Source organism: Falco punctatus (assembly GCF_963210335.1).
Source record: "Falco punctatus genome assembly, contig: scaffold_202, whole genome shotgun sequence".
NCBI lineage: Eukaryota > Metazoa > Chordata > Aves > Falconiformes > Falconidae > Falco > Falco punctatus.
The window spans coordinates 1-19,681 of record NW_027660084.1 but is presented as its reverse complement, the minus strand read 5'-3'; the positions used below and the strand labels follow the sequence as shown (position 1 = coordinate 19,681).

Genomic DNA, 19,681 nt, shown 5'->3' with positions numbered 1-19,681 from the left:
TCCCTCTGCCCCTGGCTGCTCCGCAGGCTCTGGGCTAAGCGGGACCCCCCGGGCTGTGCTGGGGTCGGGGGCGGCCGGAACCTTCACCCTCCCTGGTTCCCTGGGGGGGGTGTGATGTCCCCCCCGGGCTGCAGGAGCACGAAGCCGGTTTGGGGAGCGGGGGGGGGGTGTTTTTCAGACTCAAATGGAGCCTTGTTGAGAGGGGCTCGGGGGGTGGGCGCGGCGCGGAGCCAGCCTGGCAGGCTGCAGCCCCCCGAGCCGGAGAGGGACATCTCTGTGGGAGAGGTGCCTCCGGCCGTGGTGGCACATCGGGGAACCCTCCTCTCCCTTCAGGCAGGAGGTGGGTGTGGATGTGACCAGTGGTGCCGGGTCCCCCTGCAACGTGGAAGAAGAATCCGTAAACGGACGCTGATGGTGAGCGTGGCCCTGCGGTGCGGGGCTGAGGCGGGGCTGGGAAATCCGGATCTGATGCTCTGGCAGCTCTGCCTGGAGGCAGAAGTGGTCCCAAGGGCTGGAGGGTCCTGCCCAGCTGGCAGTCGGGAGGGGCTGTGCTCACCCGTGTCTCTGAAGTTGGAAATACCTTTGTAGTTCTGCATTTCACGTGTCATTTCCCAAACAGCACGGGCAGGAGGAGGGCCTCGCTGCTGTTTATGGGATGCTCTGGAGAAACCTGCCTCTGGCTTTAGTGTGTTTTGAGAAAGTCCAGGACAGACTTGCTTCATTTTCTAATGAGGGAATTTTTCTTTCTCCCCAGGCTACAAAACCCAAGAAAAGTTTAAGAGGTACGTACATATGCTGCAGGCTTTCCTTTTGCTGTCCGTAGGTGCTTCGATCTGCTGGGAATGCCTGGGGCAGGGGGGGGACGACACACTCTCAGGTGGCAGTCCTGGCTACTGAAATGTTTCATGATCCTTGTCTGAAAGCTGCAGATGGTTGAGTGCATCATCATGTCGTTCCTGAACCAGAAATTTTCACCTGCCTCTCACATCAAGCGGATTTGTTTATTGAGGTCCCACATTCCTTTCTTGTGGGCTTTCCCAAATTCAGGGGAGAATATAAGCATTTGTTTCAGTTCTTCCCATCACCTTATCCCTGTTTGGAGGGATACTGTTTGGAGGCCTCTTGCAGCCCCTGATACTGAAGCAGTGCTTTTGGGGTTGCCCAGGGACTCGAGATCCTGCGGGGTGAGAGCTCACAGGTTAAGTGCTGCTTGTGGCCAGTGACTAACTGAATACAAAGCAGCTGGTTCATTTGATAAAGATACCCCATTTCTGGCTAAGTGAAGCTAAATTTTTTATCCACAAAATACTGATCAGGTCCTGGCAGTTCTCTCTAGACTGACAAGGAAGGCCTGACGCTGATGATGCTTAAGACCAAAACTTTATTCTAGCAGATTTCCAAAGAGCAAGCCATACTGAAACTGGGAGCTTTCCTATGCCTGCTTGGTGAGCTCACCTGCCTCAACAGCTTAATTTGTCTCATTTCAGGCTCCATCGATGATGTGCTTGGTGACCTCCTGGGCTATGATGGTAAAACGAACCTTCTTCTCAGCTGAAAGGGCAGCGTCCTTCTATTCTTACTCCCCTCCTGGGAGCAGGAGGTGCTGGTGCAACAGCCATTGATCTGCAAGGGGGCTCCAGCTGTGAGGAGGGGATGGAGCAGGGAGCAGGGCTTCTCGGAGTCAGAGGCCATTGAATAGGCTGGACATCAGCTTTTGGGGAGGCAAAGTGAAGTTCACCTCTGATTAAAAGCCTCTGTGGCCCCGGGGTAGACAGCAGATCCCCCTTTGGAGTGCCTAGGTCAGGAATATGCCCGTGTCCATCATCCCCATCTCTCCCTGTCTTGTTTCCAGATGAAACCTCTGTTAAATCTGCCAAAGCTTCCCAGCCGGCTGTGGGCAGCAGTAGGAGAGCCCAGGACACTGGCTTGCAGGCCAGAAAGAAGTGAGTGCCTTTCAGACACAGCCTCTCCTGTGAGAGATCTCACTTGAAGATCTCTTTGTCCTCCCCAAATCCTTCTGATCTGCCCCATCCTTGGCTTTTCCACCTCCCTCCCTGCCCCAACAGTGATTGCCTGGGAAGGCGAGTTATCTTCTGCGATGCCTTTGGGAACTGGGAGCCCAGAGCCCGAAGCTTTCCAGCAAGAGTTGGGTGTCCCCCAGCCTTGTACATCTTCTGTAAATCTGCTTTGTAACAGTTGCTTAAATAGAGCAGTCCCAGCACTGCCGTCCTTTATCCCAGTGCTATTTTAGCCTCATTTTCTGCGTTGTACGATGCGGCTGGTGTGGCAGCCCTGTGTGGTCTCCTCTGCCTCCCGCTGCCTGGCCTGGCTTGGCTGTCCCTGGACACACTGGCCGAGCTCACGTGTGGTGCTGCTAACCCCCGGGCTTGTGTCATAGGTCCATTTTAGAAGATGATTTCTTCGACAGACTCCCTGCGAAGGACATAAATTCTGCAGAGGTGAGTCCAAGGTTCAGGAAAGAGCCTGGGAGTCCCGAGGGCTGGGGCTGAGCCGGGCCAAGGTTGCGGCGGTATCACCCCGGCCAGGTCAGCAGTGGCGTGCCAGCGATGAGCTGTGATGTCTGGCTGAAGAGGTAACCCCTCTCCAGCATCCCAGTGGGGTGGGGAAGACAGGACAGGGCGGGGGTGGTGGTGGAAGAAGGGCTTCCTGGTGCCTTGGGTGAGATGGAGCAAAGCTGGGGGGCACGTGCTGCTGCAGCCCAGCCTTCCTGCGTGCACTTTGGGTAAAGTGTTGTAGGAAGGACCTTCACCCAGAGCAACGGCCTTGGGTTTTCCTGATGCTTCTCCTAGAGGCAGCAGGATCTCAGCAAAGGAATTGGGGCACAGGGGGTTTCCAGAGAGGAGGACACCAGGAGGAGTTGGGCATGTATTCTTCTATCTCATAAAACGGATATCAAGGGATATGGGGTAAGGGGTGAGGAGTTTCCAAAAATCTCTTCCCCTCTGATGTCTCCCCTCCCTGGCATGCAGGGATCCAGTGTCTCCGACACAGACCCACAAGCTGTGCTGCAGACCCTGAAGGCAAGTCCTTAAATCCCCTCCATCTCCATCCATCCCCTCCATCTCCATCCATCCCCTCCATCTCCATCCATCCCCTCCATCTCCATCCATCCCCTCCATCTCTGCCCCAGCGCGCTGCCATGGCCTCCAGCACCAGCCTCCGAAGGGAGAAGCAGCTCTCACCCTGCTCCCCATCCTTGTCCTCTTGCTTTCCAGGATATGGACGACATGGAAGCTGATCTCCTGGGAATCCCGAAACCCAGTTCTGGGCCAGGGAAGGCAACTGTGAAAGGTCCTGGGAAATGTGACTTCTTGGGAGGAGGAGTAAAAAACACAGGGAAGCTGGTAGCTCCTGAGGAAGGTAAAAAGGAGATTCTGCTATTCTTTTCACACCCTGATTGTAAACGAGCAGGGATATTTTCCTATCCTTATCTGGGATACGGAGCAAAAAGTGGATTTGTTCCCTAAAATGCTTTTCCTGGTTGCTTTTTGCAGGAGTGTTATTCTGGCCATGTGTTATCCCTTAGGAGATCCCTGGACGTCACTCACACCAGCAGCCGCTGCCACCTCCCACCAAACACCACTCGGCTGTTCCCTGGGGCGGTGCAAAGTGTTTCTGGTGGGGAGCCCCCTGCTCTGGGGGCAAGGAGAGCCAGAGGAGCTGCATTTCAGATCTGCCAGCCCCTAAAGTGCCCTGATCTTCCCCTGGCCCTTTTCTCCTCTGCTTGCAAGGAGACCCCTCCGGAGAGATGTGCACCTGGCAGGGCTGTGGGGGGGTCTGTCCATCACAGCGGGTGCTTTTAGGGGGCTGCCACCCAAAAAGCGACCCTTAGCTAGGGTGGGACTGGGGCATTTCTGCAGTACCTTGTCTCTGAGAGCCGTGGCCTCTCTTTCTAGGAGAGAAAGTGCCTGCGATGGAAAAGAAGGCGCTCTCATCCCCTGCCGCTCCCCGACACAACAAGAAATTTAACTTTGAAGGTGGGATCTCACTTCACGCGGCTGCGGGGGGGCGCTGGGGGCTCTGCCCGTGCTCTTTGCCTCCTCGGTTAGCTGGAGGCTTGACTGGTTAATAAGATACGGAGTCCTTCACCCCTATGATGCTAGTGCAAATGTAATCCTTCAGAGGTGACCAAAGGGAAAAAAACCTCTGCATTCGAGGCCCTCCCCAGGACAGGACTGGGGGGTGATTCCTGGGGGCATTTGCATTTTTATATGTGCTTTGGTTTTTAATGATTGTAACACTTGGGAGCCCCTGTGTCAGGGGGGGTTCTGTCCAGCTTCTGAACAGGGGAGTGGTTTCCTGGCACAGCTGAAATCTGGTTCTCAAAGCCTGTGCTTTAACAAAGATCAGGATCTGTTAAAATCTGTTAAAAAAAAAACAAAACCAAAAACCCTAATGGGCTTTAGGTGATTTAGGTGGCCTTTCTCCCCTTTTTCTTTGCCTAAGCTGTGTTCAGGCATTAAAGCACCCAAATTTTTGAGTTATTTTCTTCCGGGAGGATGAAAACGTGGAAAAACTGAACGGAAATCTAAGTCTTTGAGTGTTTGAAGTTCAGGGAGACTCAAGGGTATCCCAGGTCCCTGCAGGACCCGCGCTCATGGCTTTGGGCAGATACACTCTGCTGTCCCCACGTGCACGTTGTGGGGAACAGTGGCTGGCGTAGTGCAGAGCTCTTCTTCTAAATAACGTTGCGTTTGTTTGTTTGTTTTGTTATTCTCTTTTCCTGTACCTGCTGGGTAATTCCCAGATTTAGATGATCCTTTGGCAGGACTTTTGTCTGATGAGGAGCAGGATGCTCCCAAGAAACCAGCTCCAACAGGCGCTAAAAGCAGCTCTGAGGAAAAACCAGAACAGAGCAAAGAGAAAGGTAAGTGGGGTTGCTCAGTGCATCCTCTTTGTATTACATAAATCAGCAGCATGGATTAGTCTGTGTGAGATCCAAAATGATTACATTGAAAGCCACCTAGTCCTACCTCTTATTAGCCAGTAACGTAATTTATAGAGCAGCTTGGTAACGGGGTTAATTGTGCCACAGCTCACCAAGTGCTTGATACTTGCAGTGCGCCGCAGATTATGGAGCTGAGCTTTCCTTTCCAGGAATGGAGGCTCTGATCTTACCTTTGACCTCATCCAGCCCGTTCTGCACGCATTGCCAAATGAGAACAAATTTTCTGGGTCAGGATTTGCGTGTCTGAGAGCAGCACCAGTCCGTGCCACACCACAACTGGGGCACCTCTGGGTGGGATCCAGCTGTGGCTGTGTTACAGGCACTTGTCCCTCTTGTTCCTGCAGCAGGGATGCTAATGGGTCTGAGGGTCCCCTAAAATCACCTTTCACCCTGATAAATCTACTCTGGATGCAAGTAGCAGCTGGTGGGTTAGGGCAAGGTCTAAGGTGTGTTGGTAGAGAGGGACTTTAGGCAAAAGGGGACAGGAATTATCTGACTGGAAACTTTCAAAGCTAAAGAAGCTCCTGGCGTTATCCAGAGCTGGAAACCCCAGTGTCAGTGGCACCCAGCAGTGTCCCAGCAGTGGATGCATGGCTGCAGACCAGGCAGTAGTGCATTGCCGCTGTGTTACTTGCTGTGAGATCTGTTCGCTGATCTTAAAAATTACTTTTTAAATGGTCCTGAGAGATAAGAGCAGGCAGGGATGCTTTGATCTCCTGTTTAAAAAAAAAAAAAGCCCTGATCAAACCTTTACCATGTGTGATCCCATCCACAGAGCCACCTCCACCCCAGACGCCCCTGCACACCGTGGCCCCGGTCCAGAGGAGGGCTGAGCTCACTTTTGAAGATACTGATGACGACCTGATGCATGCGCTGGGACTTGGCAGTGGCTCAAAAGGAGCTGAGAAGCAGGGAAAGAAGGCAGAAAAGTAAGGGCAATGAAGAGGCAGTGAGAGTAAAGCAGGGGATGGCTTGTGCGTTGGGATGGTGCCAGCATGCTGTGGGCGGGGGGATGCTGGAGCTTCTGCCTGTGGGTCCCAGAAAGGGGCAAGAGCAGCCTCGTTTCACAGAGAAGAGCCAGAGCACCCTGGCAAGGCTGTGTGACAAGAAACAGCCCTGCCTCCCAGGGAAACCTATCTGCCACTGTGTCACCAACAGAGAGGTGCTCCGGCCAGCCCGCTCCAAGCTGGATGAGTTGCTGGGACAAAATTCCGTGGCCAAAATCCTGGAACAGCCAGGCACAGGAGAGCGCAGAGAGTTCAAACTGGATAAGAAGTACCAAAAGCAGCCAGGTGAGCGTGGCCAGGGATGCTGGGAAGGTCTGCAGAGGTGATGGCGTTGGCTTGGGAGGGCGAGATTGATTTCTAATGTCCTTGAAGGGGAAATACCCTTTCTGTAGTGGTCAGCAGGGTGGCTAATGGGCTCCCAGTCAGCTCTGGGGCAAAGGTGACTGATGCAAAAGTGTTGTACCCTGCCTTCGAGGCAGCCTGGGGGCATTTGCACAGCAGCTGTAACTCAGTTGCCTTTGGACATGGACTGATTCTCAGCAAAGCAACTTTTCCCAGCCACGTGGAGGAGACACGTTGCTTGCAGGTTTCCAGGGAAGATGTTTCCAGCTGTGTCTTCCCAGAGGCAGCAATCGCAGTGGGAATTGCAGGGGAGGAGGAGGAGGGCTGGTGTCTTTGCAAACAGCCACTCCTCTAGGCGCTGACTCAAGGCTGCTTGTCTGAACAGAGAAGGAAGACGGCTGGGACAAGGAGGATTTTGTCTTTGGAGCGTACCAGCCGACGGTGGCCTCCATGCCCAAGGGCCAGCCGGCGAGGAGGCAGCCTGTGAGGTATTGTGCTCTGCGTGTGGAGCTCCAGCCAGCAGCCACGCTGCCCCCGCGGCAGAGCGGGCAGGGTCCCCGGGCAGGGTCCCCGGGCAGGGTCCCCGGGCAGGGTCCCCGGGGTCCTCTCACAGGCACGTATGTGACTGCTTCTCCTTGCAGCAGGTTTCCAGCCGAGAACAGCAGCGAACCAAAACCAGAACCCCGCTCCAAATCTCCTCCTTCAGCCAGGCACAGCCCTGTGCGGAGCAGCCGGACTCGAGGTGACTGGCTGGGCTTGAAAGATGAGGATTTTATGGATGCGAAGCCAACATCTGCAGCAAAAGCCAATCCTGCAGTGAGCTACCCCAGCCCTGGCACAGCCCAGCAGCCCGGCCCCACCAGCCAGCTCCCGGCTGCAGAGGCAGCGCTGGCTAAACCTGACCCGCTGGAGGAAGACAACTGGCTGAGCGCTGCCTTGTCTCGCAAGAAAGCCCAAGCACAGGCGAAGGCTCAGGAGCAAAGTGCCAAGCCCTTGGAGTCCCCAGAAGGAGGGCTGGATCCCCACGCTCCTGTGAGGTAAAAGCACAGCTGGTGGCCACAGGGCTCCCATCATGCAGCTGCTCCAACAGGACGTCTCAGAAATCCTCTGCTCGGATTTAAGAAATCCATTTTAAGTGCTCGCTTGCCTCGGGTTGGGTTAATAACGCAGAGGTTTCTCCCACTGGTGCAGCCTGCAGGGCCATCGCACCTCTGGGCTCTCCTTCTAGTCATGGCTGAGATTGCATGTGCTGCCCCAGGTCCTGTGGGATTGTCCTGGATCAGCATACCCCCACGAGCTCCACGCATGCTCCTCATTCCTGCCTTCTTTCCCCTTCGTTCCTCCTAGTTCCAGGAAAACCACCTCCTCCAGCTGAGTTGGCACAGACAGGTTCAGGCTTGTGCCATTGGGATGGGACTCAGAAGTGAATTGCAGAGAAGCAGCCGCGTGTGTCGTGGGCAGGGGCATGTTGCCCAGGGGAAGGGGGTGGATGCAGCAAGGAGGAACTGGTGTTCCTCCAGAGATGGAGGTTCTGAGGTGTCTTTGCTCCCTCTGAAGCCAACAGGTTGAATCCTGCCGCAGCTGAGTGGGATAGGTTTTCACCTGCAAGGCAGGAACTGGTGTTGAGGGAAAGGATCTTGTCTTTCCTTGCCTCCTGGGCTCTCCCCCATGGGATGTTTTTTGCTTGCAGCCAGCCAGCCAGCCCCACAGGAGCACCGCAGCAGGCAGCTGTCCCGCAGGACCAGGCAGCGAGTGCAGATGGCTCCAGGTGAGGCCTCCTTCACCTTTCAGACACCTCCACAAGGGAGAATTCCTGTGGGAAGCGGCTGCATGTGTAGGTGGGGGAGCGGGGAGGGCTGGTAGCCAGCCGTGACCACTTTGGTCTGGGACCTGTGTAACCGGGAAGGAAGGCAGCGCTGAAGGATCGTCGGGCCCTTGCCTGTTCGATCACAGTGCGACAGCCAAGCTTTAAACTTGCAAAAATGCCAAGCGGGATAATGTCTGCGTGCCTCTCCCTGCGCTGTGACACTGCTGTGCGTCACTTGTGTCTCTGTGCCCACGCAGGCAGCCGGTCCCCTGGCTCAGCACCACGAAACAAGCCTCGGTTCAACCATCGGATCCTGCGAAGGGGCATCCCTCCAGAAATGCCGGTGCCTTGGGTGCGTTTCCTGTGGTTGTACGGTTCGGGCAGCAGAGATTTGTACAGTTTGGTATGCGGAGAAGGGTCTCCCTGCCCTGAAAAAAAACCAAAACCAACCCCCCAAAAAAAGGCAGGAACCACAGCACTTCCCTTGGCCACATGAATGCTGCCCAGGCTTTGACCAGCCATTGTCGGAGCAGGTTGCTGAGCTGCAGGATCCCACCATCCCCATGTCAGCTGGTGTGCTGGGGCACACTGAGCTCCGCAGTGCTGCCTTTGGGGTTTCGGAAGGCTGTGAGGGACTCGCTTTGCCGGAGCAATGGGTGTGCATAAGTTCACGCTGCCCCATCTGTCTTCCCTTTGCTGCCCCCACACTTGTCCCACCAGTGCTATGTGCTGGAAAGACCCCCTTCTGCTCTGGGCTGTGGCTGTGCGCCGGTTCAGAGGCCGCTGAAAGTGGCTTAGGGGACCCAGTCTCTTCCCTAGGTGATGGAGATGGAGGAGGAGCTGTGCTTTGTCCCTTGATTTACTCTGCAGAGCAGAGTCCCACCGTTGTGTGTGGAGTGGGGATGCAGACACGGACAAGCCTGTCTGACCCTCTGCCCTCATTGCCAGCTCCCAGAGCGGAGCGCGACCCTCATCGCTGTGCCCAGGAGACCCAGGCCCTCATCCTGCTGGGAGGGGATGGTTCCCATTGCTATATTCAAATCATGGACTTGTCCAATTTTCAGCCTCTACAGGCTCATTCCCAGGAAAGCAGGAGGCACCAGGACCTGCCCCGCTCACTCAGGTAGGTGTGCTGGGTCCGTGCCCCGAGCGGTGCAGGATCAGGGCAGCGATCGCGAGCCCTCCGCTGCCGACTCACCGCCATCCCGCTCTGTCCGTGCTCCCTCGGCCTGAGGAAGGATGTGCCCCACTTTGCATCTCTGGGAAGCCGTGTCCATGGAGGCAAAGAGTTTGGAGCTCCCCGAGGTGCCACAAGTTGCGTTTATCAGGCCAAAGCATGGGTGCTATGGATGCTTTGTAAATCATGTGTGTTTATAGCCCTGCATGGCCTGAGCAGCATTTACACAGTTCCCCAGGCATATATACATATTATATTAACTAGACAACAGAGGCTCCAGGTGATAAAGGACTTTTTCTTCAGTTGATTTTCCCCAGTATAGTGTTGAAGATGCTCTGAGATTATTTCTAGACAACTGAAGGAGAATTGAAGCCTTTCACAGAGAAGGCAGCTCTTGCTTGGTCTTTGAAGCCTCTCCTTCTCATCCAGCTGGGCTCCTCGCCCTGCCCTGGTGGTGGGACACATGTTGTCTCCCAGAGGGCTTGTGGTCTCAGCCTTGATTCTGCCCCCAGAGAAGGAAGAGCGCAGCATGCTTGTGTCTGGGGTGGGGGCTGCCGAGTGTCACCTGGGGAGAAGGGACCCACGCCAGCACGGGGATTGGGCTGGGGAGGGGGTGGGGGTGGTACTGCAGTAGGCTGGAGATGGATCGCCGTTTCCAGGCTAGGAGGAGATGTTCTCCCCAGGGCTTTACCTCCCTGAGAGCATCCCTGTGTCTCCGCAGGTTCCTGCACCCAGGGCACATGTCCAGGCTGCCCCGCAGCTGCAGGTAAGGCAGGTGCCTTCTTTTGGAGGCTGATGGCCGCACCACAAAGCCACTGATCCTGAAGGGCCTCGATCTTCTCTCTCCATCCTTGTAGGCAGAGTTCTCAGCCCCGGGCTTGCAGCATGAGACGAGGCAGGGGGCTCCCGCAGCCCAGCTCCATGAGGATGCATCAGGCTGCCAGGCAGCGCTGCTGAGCGCCCAGGCCCGTGTGGCAGAGCTGGAGAGCCAGGTGAGCCCCATTGCCTGCTGAATGGGGGACCACGGGTGACCCAGAGGGAGGAGAAGGAGCCATATCCTGTCCCAATAGCATCAGGGTGACAGGGGAGAGAGGTGAAACCTCCCTGTCCAGAGACGCCTATGGCCACCAAGTGCTGCTGTGGGAGTTCTGTCCCCAGGGCAGCACAAGGACTTTCTCTCCGGGTGCCTGGCAGGTCCGAATGCTGGAGCTGGAGCGGACACAGCACAAACTGTTGCTGGAAAATCTCCAGCAGCGGCACCAGGAGGAACTGAATCTCCTTGAGAGCACCCACAGGTACCAGCCTCTCACCTGTGCTTCCCTCCTCGCCTACAGCTCTGTCTCTCCTGGGGTGGGAGTGCTGGGATGCTTCCCAAATCCGCCCCTGGGGCAGGTGGGCGCAGAGCCATGTCGATGTAGACGTGGTGGGGGCAGAGAGCAGCCCCACAGGTGAGCCAACATGGGAGTCCACTCTCACCACCACTGTCCCCTGGGTGACAAGGAGGAGGGGCTGGTCCCATTGCCAGTGCACCCCCAACCAGGCAGCACAGTGGGCAGTAGCAGGAGGGTTCAAGGCTCAGGTCTGCGTGTTTCGCCATGCACACAGCAACACTGATCTGCTCGCAAACCCCTGTGTGCGCTCTGCGGGGGCGGGGGGAGTGCTGGGTATTGCTGTGGAAGCAACACTTCTTCCTGGCTGTGACCTCTCGGGGCAGGAACCAGGTGAAGGTGGTGGAGGACACCTACGGGCAGCGGGAGGAGAGGCTGCGGCTGGAGAAGGAGCAGCTGATGGCTCAGCTCCTGCTGCAGAGCCAGGATGCGGAGCGGGCACGGGCAGAGCTGCTGGCGCAGCACCAGCAGCGCCTGGCCACGCTGGAGCAGCAGAACAAGCTGGAGATGGAGCGTCTGCAAGAGCTGCAGAGGTGAGAGTGGCACGAGTGGCACACACGTGTGGCTGGTACCCACAGTCTCAGCGAAGGAACCAGGGAGTGGTTTGGGGACATGGTGAAAGGAGAAACCAGACTCCAGAAGCACTGGGTTGTGGGCAGCTTGGTGCCTTTTGGAACGGGGATTTGCTTTGTAGGTGGACACAGGGAGATCTGACTGGAGACGTGGTTTCAGAGTGAATGCATTGTATTTTGAAAGATGCTGAACCCAATGTTTTATCTTCCCCCAAATCTCTTTTATTCAGGTCAGTGAGTTCAGTGAGTCACTGATGTCCACATAGTTTGGGTCAATGACAAATCAGTTTTTGGTAGAGGAGCTCATAACCCCAAAATTGGGCCCATCCCAAATGTGGATGCCTGTCGGTGGAATGCCCCAGGACAGACCCCCATGCCAGCTCAGCTCCTGGCACCTGATTCTCAGCCCCACAACCAAGCCTCTCCCACAATGCCTATCATGGGGAGCACTGGTTTGTGCCAGCCTGTGGCAGGCTCCTTCCCCGTGTCCCGCAGGGTGTCTGTCCAGGAGATGCGCAAAGACCACGAAGAGCAGCTCCAGCGGCTGAAGCGGCTGAAAGACCAGGAGATCGATGCAGTGACCAGCGCCACATCGTACACCAGGTACTGACAGTTGTGTTCCCACATTGGTCCCTGGCCACAGCATTCCCTGTCCTACACGAACCAGGCTTGGACCATGGCAACAGGGGCCATCCCCTCTCCCACCCACTGCCTGCGGGGATGCTGAGCTGTGTAATACCCGTCAGTGCCCCCCGGAAGCAGGAGCTGCATCTTCCTACTGCTCTGCTGTGACCCAGAGAGGTTCAGGGCAGGGCTGCCCGGCCTTTGGGCCACCAAATATCCCCCTCTCCATTGCGGTGAGATGAAGTGTGTCCCACAGGGGTGACCCTCCCCTCACTTCTCTCTGCAGGTCTCTGAATGGCATCATCGAGCGGATGGAGAAGTTCTCCAGCAACTTGCATGACCTCTCGCGAAAGGTGGAGGCCACACACCACACCACCTCCCAGGAGCTGGCCATGGGGGTACGGCAGCGGGACGAGCAGCTCAAGGGTATGTCTGCTGTTCCTCTGTGCCGGAACGGCTGCGGGGTCTCCACCGGAGCTGGGGGTACCCAGAAAACAAGGAGAAGTTGCTCTGAGTCAGCCAGAGGCTGGGAGCTGAGGCTGGCAAAGCCTTGCCTGCCTTGGTCACTGGACATCTCGGGGTCTTCCCTTTACAAAGCAGTGTCCTGGGGATGTGCCAGGGGTGATGAGCACAAACACACACAGTTTTTCTGTGAACATGGTGTGGATAGAAGGGAAGAACTTCCCGCCTCATGCTGCTCGTGCCTCTCCCCAAGTGCTCCAGGACAGGCTATCGCAGCAGCAGAGGGACATGGAGGAGGAGCGGAGCCGACTCCAGGAGGTGATCGCTAAAATGGAGGCCAGGCTGAGTGAGCAGACTCGGCTGCTGGAGCAGGTGAGCCCACACTGTGTCCTCTGCCCGGGTCGGCCCTCCTGTCTGGGTATGGGGTATGTGTCTCACCAACTGGAGGTTCCTGGCCTGGAGGTTGTGAATAGCATCTGTCACCTCTGTGTCTGAATGCAGGAGCGATGGAGGGCAACGGCAGAGCAATCCAAAGTGGAATTACTGCAGCACTCACTGGAGGAGCAGCGGCGAGTCATGACCCAGCAGCTGTCCATGGAGCGAGCAGAGCTGGAGAGGGCGAAGGTGAGGTGGGGCAGACATCTCCAGGGCTGCACTGCATTGTGTGGTGGAGGCAAGAGCTGGGTGCTGGGCTGCAGCATCCTTCTGCAGCTCTCTGCCTCCTCAGCCTCACACAGGGGGAATCGCAGTCAGGCCAGCCCTCTGGCTCACGGATGCAGGAGGCCGCGGTGTGTGCGCATGGCACGTGCTGGTTCTTGAGGAACACGGGACCAGAGCTCACGGTGACAGGGTTCACACCAGGCACCGTGGGCTTGAACCAGCCCCTAGGTGTTGCACGGCAGAGATGGGTTAAAGGAGAAAAATCCTGTGGCGAATGGGACTTAGTGCTTCTTCTCTCCCTCTCTGGCAACGCTCCCCAGAGTGCTCTGCTGGAAGAGCAGAAGTCCGTGATGCAGAAGTGCTCGCAGGAGCAACGGAAGCTGGCAGCCGAGTGGGCTGAATTTCACACCCAGCAGCAGCTGAGGAAGGAGCAGATGGAGCGCAACATGGACCGAGCCCTGAAGATGGACTCACAGAGAGAGGGCACCATCATGAGCCTGGCCAAGGTACCACAGTAGAGCCCCTCTCCATGGCCTCCAGCACCACCTGGCAGCTCACGGATGGGTCCTGCCCACCGGGGAGATGTTCAGCCCTGCCTTCAGGTGTTTAAAACAAGTTTTAAGAGACATCACTGCGGTGGTGAGAATCGGGCTGTTCCAGGAGCAGCCTCCACCAGCCTGTTTTAGATGTTGACTGAAGCATCAGTCACCTCTGTCTCTCCCCTTTGCCTGTGAGGAGTTTGGGCAGCCAGACCAGGCACAGCTGCCTCCATTCTAAGTCTGGTGAGAGGAAACCCCCATGGTGGGTTAAACAGAACCTCCCCATGCCATGGGGACATGTTTGGAGCCAGTTCTCCCCCCTGGAGCTGTCCAGAGGAGATGTGTGGCACAGACTGTGGCAGGGCTGCATTTCTGAGGGCTACCAGGGTGGAAAATAACCATTCAGGCTGGGTGTTTCCACTGCTGACAAACTGCCAAGCCTTGAGCATGTTTTAGAGTGTGTAGCGTGGGTGAGGGGCTCCGTCCTTTCTGGGGAAGGAGTGTGTGTGTGTGTGTGTGCCTGTACAATCCCAGCTCTGCCAACCCTGGTGCCCAAGGGTGGGTGGATGAGAGCATTGGTTGGGTACCTGGTGGTGTTGCTCTGCACCCCAAACTGGCAAACACAAGAAGGAAAACAGGGGCAGATCTCTCCCATCACTTGGGGGGACATGAGATAGTGTCCAGGATAGGGCAGGTAGTGCATTGATTTTCCCCATGCCCATCCTAGGAGCAGGCAGAGCTGAAGATCTGGAGCCATGAGCTGAAAACCAGGGAGGAGCAGCTGGTGAGGGACAGGGAGCTGCTGGACAAGTCCTGGCAGGAGCTGAGGCTGGAGAAGGAGAAGGTGGGCAGGGCCACACTGCGCATCCAGCAGCAGGAGGAGCAGATTAAAAGCACGACCAAGGTAAGTGAAGCATCTGCGCTGCAATTCACAGCTGGGGTTTCACATCCCTCCTTGAGTGCTGAATCCCAGCGCTGTCCTGGGAGGGGAACAGGGGGTGCACAAAGGAGCCCTGCCCCAGGGCAGCGAGGGTCCCTGTCCCCAGCCTCCTCAGCTGCTCTGCCTTGCAGCTCTCGTCCCAGAAGTACAAGGAAGGGGAGCAAGCCCTGCAAGAGGCGTGCAGGATAGAGTCCGAGCACCAGAGGAGGCTGCAGGTCATGGAGCAGCAGCTGGAGCAGCTGAAGCAGCAGGAACAGCGTCTTCACGAGGCAAATACTCCCTTGCCTTTCCTTCTTGGCCTGGGGCCGCTGTGCCAAGGGCCTGAACCTTTGCCAACAGTTTCTCTCTCTTTCTCCCGGGGATGGGGCAGGAGCGGCTGAGCATGGCTCGCCAGAGGAGACAGCTCGAACAGATACGTGAGGAACTGCCCACCAACTCTGCGATGCTGCTGAACACAAACCAGGGCCTCAGTGCCCCTAGGAGAGGCCTCTCCAGCACACCGTGTAAGGCTTCCTGCACGCTGCTGGGGGAGGGGGGGACGGGACATGCTGGGGGCCAGTTGCACTTGTATTCCACTTCTCAGGAGGCTTGGGATGTTCCTGGGGGCTCATCACACACTCAGATGTGAGTTGGCCTCCTCACATCCTCTGAAGGAGCTCAGCAGAGACCTCTGAGCCAGGGCAGTGCCAGGAGGGGGCAGAGGGGGCAGGAAGGGAGAGGCAGGTGGATTAAAGGCCGTTTGCAGTGGGAGGTTGGGGAGGACCCTGCTGCAGGGACATGCAGGCAGCAAAAAAAGGGACACTTGTCCGTCTGCTGTTCCTCTAACGGCAGCGGTACCACACGGTTGGGCTCTTGTTCCAGGTTTTCCACTTCCCACCAGCGCGCTCCCTTGGCATAGCCCAGGCGGTAGCAGGGACACTGGGGCTGGCCCCACCGAGCTCTACGCCACATTGTTGCTGCTGAAGCACAGGGCCCAGCAGGTGAGGTGGTGGGAAACCAGGGCTGGAAAGGGCTTCAGACCAGCTGGGTGGGAGCAGGGCTGGGTGAAGCCTGGGTTGAGCCTGACGGCCACAGGGTGGGTGTGAGATCGTTGCTGGGCTGGGTGGGCTCGCAGAAGCCGTGGGCACCTAGAAGAGTGATACCAGCAGCAAGGGTTGGTGCATCCTCACGGCTTGTTTCAGGCTGGTTGATAACATCCTTGGCTTGATGGCGTTGCCCCATCCCTGGGTGGCAGAAGCCAGCTCTGCTGGGCTCTGGCTTCATGATGTCCCCATCCTCAGCCCCCTCCTTCCCTGCTGGGTCCTTCCCCAGGCAGGGATGCTCTTTGAGCCTTCCTCTGTGGGCCTCACTCGGTGTGAGGTTATGGGCTCTGTGGGGAGCCCATACACCCCGGGGGCTACCACAGATGGGTACCTGCCCGCTGCTCGCCGCACGGAGGAGGGTTTGGGATACTCCCATCACTCGTGAGCAGCACCCTGGCCTGTGACCCCATTTCTGTGGCACTCTGATATCCGTGCCATCTATCCCTCTCTTAGGACCATGATTTCTTAGAGAAGGAGCAGTTCTTCCTGGACACCCTGAAGAAAGCAACCTACAACACTTCATCTCTGTCAGGCTGAGGAGGTGGCATCCCCACGCACCCCAAGGGATGGCTGTGCCTGTCCCCGCAGGAGGCTGCTGTGGAGGAAAACAAACAATAAATAATCCCAGTTCTCTGCTGAGGAAGTGTCCTCTTTAAAAGCAACCTCGGAGTGTTCAGAGCGTGAAATCCATCCCTGGGCTGGGAAGTCTGGCCTCCATCCCTCAGGGCCAGTGTCCCTGGCCACCTGGCAGGCACTGCTAGGAGGCAGTGGCCACCGTGGGTGTGAGAAACTATGGACTAGGGTATTGTTTATTAAGATTTATGTTAAGCTCAATGTAAAGTTTAGGCAACAAAATATATGAAAACGCTTATGCAAACAGCTACCAGACACTGCTTGTGAAAGATAAAATAACCGCCAGATGTTCAGGAACCGACAGAAACAAGACAGACAACCCCACATAAGGATATATGAGTGAAGGGTCAATACCTCCACTACTTCATGAACACGGGTAAAGATGTATAAAAAGGGACTGTTTGAACTGCTCAGGGCGGCAGTTGGTGGAGCGCAGACTCCCCTGCTGTCCAGCGCTGTCTTTGCTCATATTCTACTTGCTATAATTAATAAAATTTTAATTGGATTATGATCCGTTGTGGTCTCAATTTATAACAATTTCTGGTGCCGTGACTCGGATAAGGAACAGTGGGCTTTGGTCCTCCGGGGAGGCGCCCCGCGACATTTCGCGGCCCCGCGACCAACAGCTTACTCCAACCTTACCGACGAACCTAAATTCTAGAATAATGAGCAAAGGAGAAACCGGTAAAATCCCATAAAAATTCTGTGCACGGGAGTCCGGACGAAGACGCAGGACGCGTAAATATATTGCGAAGTTGTTCGCAAGGTTTGCCGTTCGGGCGGGATTGGGTTTCCTGGAATATAACGAGTGAGAGGTTCGATATACTGAACCAAGCGAGTGCGGACTCTTACGTACTGCGTCTCCCATCTCCCGCGAGGGACTGGGCCAGGAACAAGGGGAGCGAGTGAGTGTATGTTTGTGGATATTCCAGAAGATGGGGGCGAAGGGCAGCAAGCCTTCGACTCCCATGGGAAGGGTACCCACTGTACCTAAGAATACCCCTCTGGCATATATCTTGGACAATTGGAGATATTTCCCTGGAACCCTAGGGAAAGATAAGCAGAAAGTGATAGAATATTGTACTAAGATATGGGGAGGGAAGAGGATTTCTAAAAATGTCTTTTGGCCAGTCTATGGGTCAGAAGAAGATTGGGTAAGACAGCAATTAAACCTCTGGGTTAATAATAAAAAAAAACCCTTAACCCGGAGGAGAGTCAATATGCGGAGGTGTGGCTAAAAAACCGGGAGCTAGACTTTACCCGCTGAATGAAATAAAAAAACTAAACAAAAGAAAAAGAAGGGAGAGTTAGACGAAACCCTTCTAACCCCCCCTCCTTACATTCCTCCTCCTGCTCCTGCAGAGGTCCCCAGAGCGCCCACTCCCCCACCAGAGTCGGAACAAGGGTCTCCCCCTCTTCCTAAACGTGTAACTAGAAGTCAAAAAGGGGCAGCTCAAATATACCCCCTAAGAGAAAAGCCCATGGGGGGACCTCAACCTGTGATCGGATATATTTCTGTGCCTCTAAATTCGGCTGACCTATGAGATTTTAAAAGGACCGAGATGGGACACTTAATTGAGGACCCACTCGGAGTGGCAGAAAGATTAGATCAATTTCTGGGACCAAACCTTTATACTTGGGATAAGATGCAATCTATCCTTTGTCAATTATTTACTACCGAGGAAACCCAGGGACCTCAAGCAGATATTAAATGGCCACTCCAAAGACCTAACTGGGATAATCAGGATCCGGCGCATAGAAGTCATATGCAGGACCTGAGAACTATAGTAATTCAGGGGATTAGAGAAGCAGTACCCCGTGGCCAGAATATCAATAAAGCATTTAATGAAATGCAAAAGAAAGATGAGAGCCCCACTGAGTGGCTGGAACGACTGAGGAAAGCCCTTCAGCTGTACTCTGGGGTAAATCCAGACAACCCTTTAGGGCAAGCGCTCCTCAAAACTCAGTTTGTGGCAAAATCATGGGAAAAACTTTAGCGGAACACTTCAGCAGGAGAGGACAGATAAGGGTGAAAGAAATAATTAAGCAAGAAAAGCAGATGGCCAGCAAGGGCATAAATTACCTTAGACTGATAAGAACACTGCAAATGAGCAAAAGGTGAAAAGTACACCATGAGGAAGACCTACAGCCTTCCTCCCATAGACCACTGCCCACATTCTAAAGACCCCGGCCCACAATTTTTGGAAGAATCTGCGCAAGCGTGAAAGACTGATAAGCTAATTAGCATACGAAGCGAGGGTAGGCGGGTTCAGGTAATGAATATGTATAGGCGTTAATGGAATATTCATTGTTTCAAGCTTATTTGCTGCAGTGTTGCTTATTTTGGTTACCGGATTTATGGAATGTGGAATTTGACTTTGATAATTGTTACTGTGATTTTGGCTATATTTTTGATAATAATAGTGAGCTCTTGGTGTTGCTGTAGAAAGATACCTGTGTGTTGCATTTTGTAAGTAGTAATTCTGTAAGTGATAAGTGTGTTCTGTGAGTGTAAGCTGGGAAAAATGGGAGGAAAGCAGAGTGGTGGGATTTTAAAGAAAAATCCGCTAGGGTGTGGTTTGAGTCATTGGAAGGATATTGGAGGATCCGCTGGTGGAAATGTGAATAGGAAAACATTGATAAAATATTGTAATCAATGGTGGCCGCTTTATAAGCTGGAATGTGGAGAAAAGTGGCCTTTTAATTAATAATTACAAGGTTATTAATAATTGTTATACTCATTTATGCTGGAAATGTGAGAACATTTCTGTATTCAGTATATTACAAATGTTGGTATGTGGTTATTGTCTTGAACATCCGAGGGGTGAATGTGAACCTCTGTATGTTTTAAAGTGTATATGGTGTAAAGAATTATTATATGTATGGTGGCGACAAGAAATTGAATGCCCTGACTGTAAGGTTTGGACGCCTTGGGATAAGAGAGAGAGCTGTAAGTGAAATTAGAGTCTCTGTGGCTGGGATAGCGATTGAGATAATAGTAAGAAAGGTCACTGGAAGGAAATGGGGGGGGCAGCTGGGGGAAGCGTGAATAAGAGAACTTTGGCTAAGTACTGCAATCAGTGGTGGCCCCTGTATAAGTTAGGGGACAGAGAAAATGGCCCTTAAACGGCACACTGAATTATAATGTTTTGCTAAAATTAATGTTATTTTTAAGGCGAGAGGAAAAATGGGATGAAGTAATGTATGCTGGTATGTTTTTCACTCTGAGGAATCACCCAGAGTGGCAAAAGAGTGTGGTATTAACCTAGCTCCACAAGATCCCTTAATATTAGCAATGGAAAAGGATCAGAGGGGAGGTTGTGGTTCCTTCTATGGAGCAACCAGAATGAAACACGTTGTAAGATAAAAAACTTGTGCTAATGTATGTAAGATCTGAAGCCGGGGGGGTGGAGAGTCAAAAAACCCTGTGAAAGTGTTAAAGTATTGGGGTGAGTTTGTACAAAGCCCCGTATCCCCTC

At 54.6% G+C, this 19,681-nt stretch overlaps 1 protein-coding gene and 1 long non-coding RNA gene across 2 annotated transcripts; both read left to right on the top strand.

Annotated features, from left to right (window-relative positions):
- The first annotated feature begins 333 nt into the window (after positions 1–333).
- On the top strand, positions 334–16,206 carry LOC308058023 (fas-binding factor 1 homolog). Its single transcript, XM_080412034.1, has 28 exons — positions 334–414; positions 755–782; positions 1,488–1,529; positions 1,853–1,943; positions 2,399–2,459; positions 2,991–3,041; positions 3,237–3,381; positions 3,918–3,998; positions 4,769–4,888; positions 5,745–5,898; positions 6,128–6,261; positions 6,704–6,806; positions 6,960–7,355; positions 9,364–9,439; positions 10,024–10,068; positions 10,160–10,294; positions 10,497–10,597; positions 11,017–11,223; positions 11,758–11,865; positions 12,173–12,312; positions 12,602–12,720; positions 12,850–12,972; positions 13,329–13,514; positions 14,275–14,451; positions 14,535–14,756; positions 14,858–14,990; positions 15,349–15,467; positions 16,023–16,206. The coding sequence occupies exons 1-28, from the start codon at positions 412–414 to the stop codon at positions 16,104–16,106; spliced, it is 3,384 nt and encodes a 1,127-aa protein (XP_080268160.1). The 5' UTR covers positions 334–411; the 3' UTR covers positions 16,107–16,206.
- Positions 7,576–9,229, top strand: LOC308058020. Its single transcript, XR_013925634.1, has 3 exons — positions 7,576–8,086; positions 8,383–8,477; positions 9,190–9,229. It is a non-coding gene; the product is annotated as an uncharacterized lncRNA (long non-coding RNA).
- Positions 16,207–19,681: the final 3,475 nt, after the last annotated feature.

Coding starts and splice junctions, on each gene's coding strand:
- LOC308058023 (XM_080412034.1), top strand. Junction 1,530..1,852: donor TGACCTCCTGGGCTATGATG/GTAAAACGAACC, acceptor TCTTGTTTCCAG/ATGAAACCTCTGTTAAATCT. Junction 14,991..15,348: donor AGGCCTCTCCAGCACACCGT/GTAAGGCTTCCT, acceptor CTCTTGTTCCAG/GTTTTCCACTTCCCACCAGC.